An 11,472-nucleotide genomic window follows, 5' to 3' on the forward strand; every position below is an offset into this window, starting at 1 on the left:
AGGTAGGCAGCCCAGTCTCTGTGACACCAGTGCCGTTTAAGCCTTCGCATGAGTGGGAGGTTGTGAAATCTCTGTCCTCGGAGATTTTTTTTTTTTTTTTTTAAAGATTTATTTATTTATTTATTTGACAGAGAGAGAGATCACAAGTAAGCAGAGAGGCAGGCAAAGAGAGAGAGGGAGGGAAGCAGGCTTCCTGCTGAGCAGAGAGCCCGATATGGGACTCGATCCCAGGACCCTGAGATCATGACCTGAGCCGAAGGCAGCGGCTTAACCCACTGAGCCACCCAGGCGCCCCTGTCCTCGGAGATTTTAAAAGTACAAGAGGAATATCTGTTTCCAGCGGATTTGCCGGCAATCCTGCCAAGAGGCAAGCCAGAGCCGCTGGCCCCGAGGCTCCCCGCACCCCTTCCCAAAAGGACGCCAACAGAAGGATCCGGCTTACTATTTGTACTGCACCTGGTAGACCACCGGCCTGGTGTCATTGCTCAGGGACCCCGGCTCCCAAGTCAGAACCTGCTCGGCGTTGTACAGGTGAACCTTCGGGTTTCGAGGAGCCGGCAGCTGGGAGGGAGAGTCTTGAAAGGGGCAAGGGAGTAAGAGAAGGGGGCAGAGGGGAGAGAGAGAGGGGGGAGGGTTGAGAGAGAAAAATCGGATTACAACAATATTTAAACGCACAACTCCGTTTCTGTCCAAGTGCAGAAATGGCTATTGCCCGACGCACGTCCCCTCGCCCTGGCCTTGAGCTAAGTATGGCACCAGTGACACAGCCGGTGGGAAAGAGAGGCCCGGGGCCCGCAGGCTGCGGTTCTTAGGAACGGGGCCCGCGTGCTGGAGTCCGGCTCCACTGGAATGCGTGCTCTATCCTGAATAAGCACGTGTGGCTGGGCACGTGAACTTGACAGTCTGGGCTCACGGTCTTCTTCAGGAGCGAGGGGTAAACAGCTGTACTGTCTGTAAGTGAACGCTGAGTCGGTGGCCATGTGACATGCATTGGCCCCAGACTAGCCTTAGTTGCAGACGTGCATTCGTACCGAGGGAGCGTCTGGTAAACCTCCACACACGCACACACACTCACACGTGCAAACCCCAAACCAGGTGTGCAAAGCCCAAAGGCACGTGGAGGGTGAGACATGTCCTTTGGGCTTCGTAAGGGTTGCGGTGTTCCTCAAGGACCCCCAGTATCACAGTCGCCAAGGTCCTGCTTAAAGCACACACCCCCAGCCCACCCCCCCCCCCACCCCAGACCAAGAAATCCACATCTCCAACAAGCTTCCCAGCTGATTCTCAGGCACGGTTAAGGCTGAGGGCTACAAACAGGGCTCCCTGCCCCAGGGAGCCACTGCCAAGGTCAGAGCCGCCCTCCTGGGGTGACCTGGACTGGGCTGGGGACCACAACTGCCACAGGCTCTTCTTCTCTTGCAAGAAAACATGATCCTGATGGGCTGTTCTTCAAGATGGAAAGATGAGTGACCAACGCCCAGAAGGCGGAAAGAAGGGTTTTGAAAAACATGCTGTTCTAGAATTCAGAGCAGGAAATTCAAACTGTATGTTTTTGGGAAACGCATCCCATCTCAAAGATTGGTGTCTGTCTGGCTCTTCCTCTGAAGGATGTGCTACCAAGAGTTCGTGGCCACTTGTTTACCTCTGGAATGCCTGCTGTCTCCACAGCCCCGAGCTCAGGCAGGCCTCAGTTCCAGAATAATCCTTATTCAACTGGCCAACCAGCACTTCTGCCAATTTGCACGAGGGCCAAAGGCAGGCAGGCTGGGGTTGCCTGGAAGGAGGCCCTGCTGGGCAGGCCCAGCTCGCTCCCCGTGGCTACTGTGCATGGCCCGCAGACCCCAGAGCGCAGCTGAGCACCAGACAGCACCCCCCGGGGGGAGGACTTCCTTAGGGCCGCGCTCAGCAGTGTCAGAGACCCACAGTTTCCCACGGATGCTGAGATGAGGCAGCACCGATTCAGTGTCTTAAAACAACCCAGCTCGATCGCTTACCGTTCTGGAGATCAGAAGTTTGAAACTGCTCTCCCTGGGGTAGCGTCTGGGTGTTGGCTGGGCTGGGATCCTTCTGGAAGCTCTGGGGCAGAAATGGCTCCTTGCCTCCTCCAGCTTCTAGAAGCTGCCCACATTCTTTGGCTCTGACTCCTTCCCCCGGCAACAGTGGGCTGATTCCTTTTCTCTCTCTCTCTCTCTCTTTGTTTAAGTGACTACCCATTCATTTATTCATTTTTCTAAAAAAATTTTTTTTTGAAGATTTAGTCATTTATTTTAGGGAGCAAGGGAGAGAGCACGAGCAGGTGGGGCAGAGGAGAGGAGAAACCCAAGCAGACTCTGCCTTGAGCCGAGAGCCTGATATGGGTTTGATCCCAAGAACCCTGAGATCACAACCTGAGCCGAAATCAAGAATCAGACACTTAACCGACTGAGCCACCCAGGTACTCCTTTTTAAATATTTAAGTTCTAGGGGCGCCTGGGTGGCTGAGTGGGTTAAAGCCTCTGCCTTTGGCTCAGGTCATGATCTCAGGGTCCTGGGATCGAGTCCCGCATTGGGCTCTCTGCTCAGCCGGGAGCCTGCTTCCCTTCCTCTCTCTCTGCCTACCTGTGATCACTGTCTGGCAAATAAATAAATAAAATCTTTTAAAAAAATAAATATTTAAGTTCTAGTTAGTGAACATACAGTGTAATATTGGTTTCAGCGGTAGAATCCAATGATTCATCACTCACATAAAACACTCAGTGCTCATCACAACACGGGCTCTCCTGAAGGCCCATCCCCCACTGAGCCCATCCCCCACCGAGCCCATCCCCCACTGAGCCCATCCTCCACCCACCTCCCTCCACCAACCCTCAGTTTGTTCTCCATTGTTAAGAGTCTCCGATGCTTTGGTGTTTTCTCTCTCTCTCTCTTTTTTCTTCCCCTGTGTTCATCTGTTTTGTCTCTTAAAGGCCACATGAGTGACGTCACACGGTGTTCGTCTTTCTCTGACTTCTTTCCCTTAGCATCACGCACTCCAGCCAGATCCACATTGCTGCAAAGGGCAAGATTTCATTCTTCCGGATGGCGGAGTGACATTCCACCGCATACCTAGACCCCGTCTTCCCCATTCATTCCTCAGTCGGTGGACATCTGGGTTCTCCGTACAGTCTGGTTATTGCTGTTGCTAGGAACACTGTGCCTGTAAGAATCTGTATTTTTGTACCCTTTGGCTAAATAGTGGTGCAACTGCTGGACCACAGGGTAGTTCTATTTTTCACTTACAAAAAATATTTTATTTATTTATTTATTTATTTATTTATTTACTGGAGAGAGAGAGCAGAGGATCAGGGAGAGAGGGAGAGAATCCCAGGCAGACTCTGTGCAGCTCAGAGCCCGACTCGGGGCTTGATCTCACGACCCTGAAGTCACGACCTGAGCCACAATCAAGAGCTGGTGCTCAACCGACTGAGTCACTCAGGCGCCCCTCTATTTTTAACTTTCTGAGGAACCTCCATGCTGTTTTCCAGAATGGCTGCACCGGCTGGTGTTCTACTAACAGTGTAGGAGGGTTCCCCTTTCTCCGCATCCTCGCCAGCATCTGTCATCTCCTGTGTTGTTAATTGTAGCCATTCTGACCGGGAGAGGGGGTATGTCACTGTGGTTTTGATTTGTATTTCCCTCTTGCCAGGTGATGTGGAGTATTTTTCATGTGTCTGTTGGCTGTTTGGATGTCTTCTTTGCAGAAATGTCTGTTCATGTCTTCTGCCCATTTCTTAACTGGATTATTTGTTTTTTTGGGCATTGAGTTCGGTAAGTTCTTCATAGATTTTAGATACTAACCTTTTTATCAGCTATGTTGTTTGCAAATATCTTTTCCCATTCTGGAGGCTGCCTTTTGGTTTTGTCGTGTGTTTCCGTTGCTGTGCAGTTTTTCATCTTGATGAAGTCCCAATAGTTCACTTTTGCTTTTGTTTCCCTCGCCTTTGAAGACGTGTCTAGCAAGAAGTTGCTGCGGCTGAGGTCGAAGGAGGTGCTGTCTGTGTTCTCCTCTAGGATTCTGATGGATTCCTGTCTCACATTTAGGTCTTTCATCCTTTTTGAGCTTATCTTTGCACACGGTGTGAGAAAGCTTCTGGTCCGGTTTCACTCTTCTGCGTGCGGCTGTTCAGTTCCCCCAGGACCATGTGTTGAAGAGACCAGGCCGATTCCCTTTCACGCTGTCACCATACTGGTCTGACTCTTTTGCCTCCCTCTTCCATCTTTCGAGGACCCCTTGTGATGACACTGGGACCACGGAGTCCTACCATCTGGGGTCATCTTGCCATCTCAGGACCCCTGGTCACACCCGCAAGGTCCCATTTCCCACATGAGGTCACGCAGCCACAGGCTCCGGGGCTTAGGACGTGGACATCTTTGGGGACATCTTGCCTGCCACGGTGCCCTTCACCATGCCCCCATCTCTGGGGAGAAGCCATCTCCTGGCGCCCCGATCTCCAAGATCCAGACATCAGCTAAGGAAGGAAGCACCAAGGGCCGGAGCAGGAAGGGCGGACTTCCACCCCAACTGACAGGTGGCCCAGAAGAAACGCTTCCCCGAAAACATGGGGTCTCCAGATGGGCCCTCTACGTTCTTCAGCTTTCATTTTCCCGACGTGTGGGGAGCTGCCCCGCAGTTTTACTCTGACATTTGACTTTCCTGGAATCCCCTGTCTTACCACATTCAGAGATGATAACAAGTCTTAAAACCGAGGGTTTCACAATGAAGCACCGAAGACTGCCCGCTCATTAGCAACTGCCGCATCACACTGCCCTCCGTACCTCTCGGAAGGCCCATCCTTGAACGGCCTCGCCTCGCCCCTGCACCACAGCCCTCACGGGGCCCTCCTTGTTCCTGAGAAACTCAGAACCTGCCCCTGCGGCTCCTTCTCTGGAACCTTCTTTCCCCTTATGCCACAGCTCTCTCCCCTAACTCCCTTCAGGCCTCTGCTCTCACTAGAGTGGTTTCCTGTGTAAAACGCCCAGGGCGCGGGGGTCCCTGTCTCTGCTTGACTCATCCGCGCGGTGCTAGGTCACCACCTGGGTCCTTTGTTTACACCACGGTGCTTAGGAGCATGGATTCCAGAACTAGACTGCCTGAGTTCAAAGCTGCACGCTCCTTAGGACCTTGGGCAAGTTGTTTAACTTCTTTGTGCCTCAGTTGTCTCATCTGTAAAATGGGTACGGTACAGACTTCGCAGTGTTGTTATGAGGAGAGAATGAGTTAGTTTTATGCGTGGGGCAGAGGACAGGGTGAGCACCTTGTGGCCCGTGCCTCTCTTGCATTGCTAACGGTTTATCGACGGTACCCCTGAACACGAGAGTGGGGAGCTCCGGGAAGGCTGGGCGTTGTTGGATTTGGGGACGGTTTTACCCCCCCTGCCTGGAAGAGCAGGCACTCCAGATCTGGGGAGTGACTGGCCCGCAGCCCAGTAGCGGGCTTGCCTTCAGAGATTACATAACCAATTTCTGGTCCTCAGCGGTGCATTCGTCCACTCGAAAACCAGGCAGAGCTTAGGTTCCCTTTTTCCTTCCTTGCTTTATGCTCAAGTTCCTCCCTTTTGTCTGGTTTCTGCTGCAGCACGGTGTGGGTGGACTGCTCCAGGCTGTGACCTATCTGCTCGGCTCCAAAGAGTCAGCGTATCTAGGGTCATGGTGCGTGCTGTCCAACGTGTCTGCAAGGGCTCAGCGGAAGGAGAACAGAACTTACGGACAAAGGGCTTAGGCTGAAATCCTGATCCTGTGACCTACAGCCACAGACCCTGCCGACACCCCAGCTGAGCCTCGGTTTCCTCCTGACTCGTGGAACGATGCCCTCTCTCCTGGAGCTGGAGCGAGGGGCGCGTGCAAGACAGCAGATGAAAGACAAATTAGACGCTGCTGTTTGAGTAAAGTCCTATTTTTAGTATATGTGCTGCCGAAGCGAGCACTTGAGTAAAGTCCTAAGACGTGACTATTTCAGGGTGTCCTGATTCTTCATGGCACAGCTGCCTGTGCAGGTGGCGGGCAGCACCTAGTCACCCAGACCCTGCCTTCAGGGACCCGCAACGGGGCACCGAGCCCCGCACTGAGCAAGTATGGATGGTTTGCCCTTGATGTATGCAGAATAGGGCCCCTCCCCCAAAGATATCTGTGTCCTGTGAATATATTAGGTTACATGGCAAAGGGGAACGGAGGTTGTAGATGGAATTTAGGTTCCTCATCAGAAGACCTTAAAATGGGGAGCTTATCCAGAAATAGCTGGGTGGACCCAATGTCATCACAACGGTGTTTCTCCAGAAGCTGGAGGAGGCCAGGCAACGATTCTCCCCCTAGAACCTCCAGAAAAGAATGCATCCCTACGGACACCTTGAGTTTAGCCCAGTGGAACCGGCATCTGGCTTCTGACCTCCGGAGCTGTAAGACAATACATTCTCTCGTTGGGTGAAGGCACCGCCTACGTGTTGTTTGAAGGCACTCCACTGGGGGTGATTCGTTACAACACCGGGAAGTAAGACGGTCCCTGGAAGGGGACACCAGGGCTTTAATGACACCCCAGCTCTTACGAGACAGAAGCTCATAGTAACAGTAGGGTGTACACAGTTCCAGTCCCTTCCCTCTCCGTGGTCTATGTGGGCAATCACTCATAAGCTACTCATGGTAAGAAGAGATGACGGAGGGATCACCCGTGTGAAGAGTATTCTCTGCCACTCACAGCTAGAGCTCCTCCTGTGCCCCCTTCTTGCCCTGCCCTTGACCTCGGGATCCAGCCTGGACCCAGGCATTTGAGACTTCATGCGTATTTAAGAAAAGGCTAGCCTGGGTCTCAGAAAGACAGTTTGGTTAACATACATCACACACAGATGGGCACCTGGGCGGCTCAGTCGGTTAAGCGTCTGCCTTCGGCTTGGGTCATGTTCTCAAGGTCCTGGGATCGAGTCCCACACGGAGCTCCCCGCTCAGCGGGGAGTCTGCTTCTCCCTCTTCCTCTATCCCTCGCCCACCCCCACTCGTGCTCTCTGCCTCTCGCTCTCTCTGTCTCAAATACAATAAATAAAATCTTCCAAAAAACCCCCACACATCACATACAGAGAATATAATAAAATACATTAAAATAAGTTCACACTAAAATTAATCATTTAATCTTGACATCCGAAGACCCTTCAGGATCCTTCCATGGATGGGGTGTTATGATGAACGTCAATGACCTTGCAGGTGAGGAGACGTCAAAAAACATTCCCTGAACCCTCAGCCGTAACCAGGAAGTTGCTCTGGTCAGTAAGTCCTAGACGTCAGCTTACTTGCCCAGACCATTTGTCCCGTCCTATAAAGGTCAGTTTTGTCTCCTTGAGAGTAGATGGGGCTTTTTCCTACTTGAAAAGAATGGTGGGGAAAAGAAAGACAGTGAATGTTTACAAAACCTTGTCTGACCTAGAAAAGTGGCCTCATAAACGCTATTACTATCATTTTCAGTTTGCCCCAAAACACGACAGCTGCTTAGTAGTCTCAACTGTTGAGCGGATGCGCAGACAAGAGTTACTTGCTGCGGGACCGTCTGGGTGGCTCAGTCAGTTAAGCACCCAACTTTTGATCTGGGCTCAGGTCACCATCTCAGGGGTGTGACATCCAGTCCTGTGTTGGGTTCTGTGCTCAGCGGGGAGTCTGCTTCTCTCTTTCTCTCTTTCCCTCTGCCCCTCCCCCGGCACGCTCTCTCTCAAATAAATAAATCTTAAAAGAAAAGAGTTGCTTAATGCATCTTCATTGGCAACGGTTCCTGTTTGGGGACATTTACTGTCTTTCTCAGTGGTCTCTCGATGCATCAGAAGGTTTCGATGGTCAAGCCAGCAAAATAAGGTGACAAAATTCTATGGCACAAGTGCTTTTCCAACCTACTACTAAACTAAGCAGCAGGTGCGAATACAAAGAAAAGCCTCAATTCTTCAACGTTCAGGTCGATGGTCAGAGAGACGGTTGATTTACTGCACTGTAGTGGGGTTGATTAATTTTTGATCTAAAGCAAACGGCCACTGCTTAAAGCATTACTACTGAAGGGACCAAAATATGCCACCCCAAAAAATGTCACTTTGGCATGTTGGTTTTTTTTTTACATGTTCATTATTTGGAATTAAAGTTACTCAAAAAACAGTCAGTGCAAGAAGGACATTCTGACTTCTCTTTTTCCCCCTGAAAGCAGGAATTGAATCTCTCCTGTGATGGCGTCCTCCCTATACCAGGAGGGCAAAGGGCATCTTGACTCAGAGATGGAATTCGAGGCTGAGAAGGTTGCATAAACAAACTTTGTTACTTCCTCATCAATTTGCGACCTCAAACTCAAACCCCCTTGTTTGGTTAAATCTCTGCAAATCATTATTTCTCTATTGAAAAGGTAGGAAAGGTGCAAACTTTGGTTGCTTCTTCGAGCCTCATATTTTTATAAGCGCCCATAGGTACAAAATTAAATCTGTTTTTCTCTTGTCACTCTGTCTCATGTCAACTTAATTATTAGATTAGTCGAAGAACCCAGAAGGCAAGAAAGGAGAGGTTTTCCTCCCCTGCGCTACAATTTAGATCAGGTCCAATATTTTACATATGTTATCCCTGAAACACCTCTAAGGGGTAAATATTATAAGTTTTCCTTTTTAAAAATTTGTTTCCAATACTTATTTTTTTTTCTAACGGTAAAAGCCATTTCATGGTTACTGAAGGACACTTGTGAATTATGAAAAAGCATGGGAATTTTTCTATTGTTAGTCGTTAGTAGTTCCACTCTGTGCTTTGATTAACATAGTTTCTCCTAAAAATATCCCAGTTAGTTTTTCTAATAGTTTATCATGAAAAAAATGTCAAGTAGTCACAAAACAGATTAGTATGGCATGGTGCTATTTTTCAAAGGATTTGTGATGAAGGACATTTTATTTCCTTTTGGGGGGGGGAGCAACAGAGGGAGAGTGACATCTTTTTTTTTTTTCCCCTAAAGATTTTATTTATTTATTTGACAGAGAGACAGCGAGAGAGGGAACACAAGCCTGAGCCAAAGGCAGATGCTTAACAACTGAGCCACCCAGGCACTCTGAGAGAGAGAGAGAGAGAGAGAGAGAGAGAGAGAGAAAGAGAGAGAGAAAATGAATCTTAAGTTGGCTCCATGCCCAGGGGAGCTGACGTGGGGCTTGGTCTCATGACTTGAGCTGAAATCAGGAGTCTGATGCTTAACCAAATGAGCCACCCAGGTGCCCCCACACCAGTTTATTTCTCATGCATCACACAAACCCAAACTTTGGTAGAAGACTAAAAGATAAATTACTAGAAAGAGGGGCATGGCCTTAGGTGTTGGGGTGTTGGGCAATGTCAAACTGCAAAGTTTCGGAATATTTCTCTCCCGGTTGCACTCACAGCAGAGACGTCATGAACGCTGCACAGACCCCCACTCGTGAGCGGTAGCACTAGTAGAAAGTAACCAGCCCTAAGCCCATCACCCGGCTCAGGCAGTTACCAGCATTGTGCCAAAGCCCAGATTCCAACTGAAGGAGGCTGGGGGGGGGGGGCGGGGGGGGCAGAACAGAGATTGCTCAAGGCCTGAAGCTGGGGAGGGGTGAAGTCAGATTCAAACCCATCTGTCTCAACAGAAAACCACCATGTGGCCCAGAGCACACAGCCTCACACGCAAGGCTCCCCTTACCAAGGAGCCGTGGAATTTAAGAGCCTTTCTAAGTGATGCTGGCAGAAGAAACAGACCTAACCCACACCCTGAGCTTCACATGGGCGAAAACGTCTACCTTCTTGAGACTATTTAAGAGCTCCCCAACCTGGGACAGTCTGTCCCGGGGAAAAAAAACCAGCAAAACACCTTCCTCACCGCGGTCTGGTCTTGTCTTTTCTCGGAGTTTTTAGATTCGGCTGATAAGTACTGTCCGAGGGAAGGAGGAGGCGGACCTAGGGAAGGGGCTGTCTAGATGGGAGCTGAGCTGGGATTCAAAGTCTGGTTCCCTGGACTCCCCGCCGCCGACACCAGCACGACCGGGGTGCGGGGCAGTTCTGAGTCCTGCCCTGAGTGCTGCCCACCCCCTCACCTGTCCGATCCTGGGAAAAGAAGCATCTGGACTCTCAAAGACACCCCAGCCCCAGTCGGACTGAGTCCCATTTCCAGCCTGCGGCTGACTTGGGCCGCACGCAGCTGCAAGGAAGGAAGCGAGCCTGGGTCCCGCTTCTAACTCAGGCCCCCGGGGAAGCAGGGGCCGCGGTCAGTCCGGCCAGGACGCGGAGCCTGCGGCCGGCGGAGGCGGCCTCGCCCGAGCCCCGCACTCTCTTTTCCTTTGTTCACGCCGAGCGGTGCGCGGACCCCGGCCGCAGTCGGCGGCGGGGAGCGGCGGCGCGGGGGCGGGAGAAGAGGGGCCGCCGGGGGCCCAAGTCCCGCAGGGGCAGCGTCTCCGGCGGCGGAGGGATGACCCGCGGCCGGGTCGCCGGGAAAGGCGACGGCCGTCCCGCGGCCGCCCCGGTGCCCCCGGGCTCCCCGCCGGGGGACTGCGCGCAATTCCCGGCCGTCCAGCCCACGCCCCGCACCCGCGTCGGGCCTCGCGCCGGCTCCCGCCCCCCACTCGGGGCTCTCCGCGGACCCCTGCCCCGCGCGCGGCACCCCTCGGGTCGCCCCCCCGCTGCGGACGACGCCTCCCCGGGCCCGGCTTACCTGCCGGGGGCACGGCGGTGCCGTGGCCGCCGAGCAGCAGCAGCAGCGGCGGCAGCAGCAGCGACAGGAGCGACAGCGGCGGCGGCGGGGGCCGCATGGCCCGGGACTCCGGCGCCGCAGGCTCCGCGGCGGCTCTCAGGGCGGCCCGGCCCCGGCGCGGGGTCGGCCGAGTGGCTCACGTCGCCGCCCGGGCGGCCATGGCGAGCGCAGGGCGCGCGGGGCCCGCCCCTTCCCGAGCTGCGGCGACGCGGCCCCGGGGCGGCGGGACAGCCCTGCCCGGCCGCCGCGCCCCGCCCCGCCCCGCCGGCCGCGGGACTTTCCCGGCGCCCCGACCCGCGCGGGCTCCCCCCGCTCCCCGCGGCCTGCGGCGCCCGGCTCGGCCCAGGGCCCGGGGCTCTGCGGCCGGCCTCCCCGAGCGCGGAGCCGGCTGCCCGGGCCCGGCACAGACCAGGGGCCGAGCGGGAACCCCGCCGGACGTCCACCTTCTGGGGCTTGCCGCCCTTCCGGGAAGACCCCCGAAGCCCCCGGCCCGGGGGTGCCCCGTGGCGAGCCGAGCGCCCCCGATCCGCGCCCGCCCCGACCCGCCCCCCATCATCCGCTCTTCTGCTGCTGCTCCCAGATGCGTGGGGGTCGCACGATTCCTCCCTCCGTTTAAACTTTGCTTCCTTAGCCTCGAACGTACACTTGACGCTTTTAATCCAGTTTTGAAAACAGGTTTAAGGGCACAGCGGTTAGACAGGGCCTGGGTGAAGGAAGGTGTGGGGCTTTGGGGAACAGGGCGCACAGGGTACCGAGGAGGG

At 53.7% G+C, this 11,472-nt stretch overlaps 1 protein-coding gene across 2 annotated transcripts in view; it reads right to left on the reverse strand.

The window, feature by feature from the left end:
- Positions 1-10,911, reverse strand: part of IFNGR2 (interferon gamma receptor 2) — a 28,625-nt gene extending 17,714 nt beyond the window's left edge. The window contains exons 1-2 of one of the 2 annotated variants that reach the window (XM_080802554.1): positions 10,673-10,911; positions 457-575 (exon numbers count right to left, since the gene is read on the reverse strand). In XM_080802554.1, the coding sequence (XP_080658680.1) occupies positions 457-482 (26 nt within the window). In that variant the 5' untranslated portion in view covers positions 483-575; positions 10,673-10,911. Of the gene's footprint in view, positions 1-442; positions 576-10,672 lie in introns of both variants that reach the window. The other variant, XM_080802553.1, reaches the window with a different exon arrangement.
- Positions 10,912-11,472: the final 561 nt, after the last annotated feature.

The sequence above is a fragment of the Martes martes genome (genome assembly GCF_963455335.1).
Source record: "Martes martes genome assembly, chromosome: 1".
Lineage (NCBI taxonomy): Eukaryota > Metazoa > Chordata > Mammalia > Carnivora > Mustelidae > Martes > Martes martes.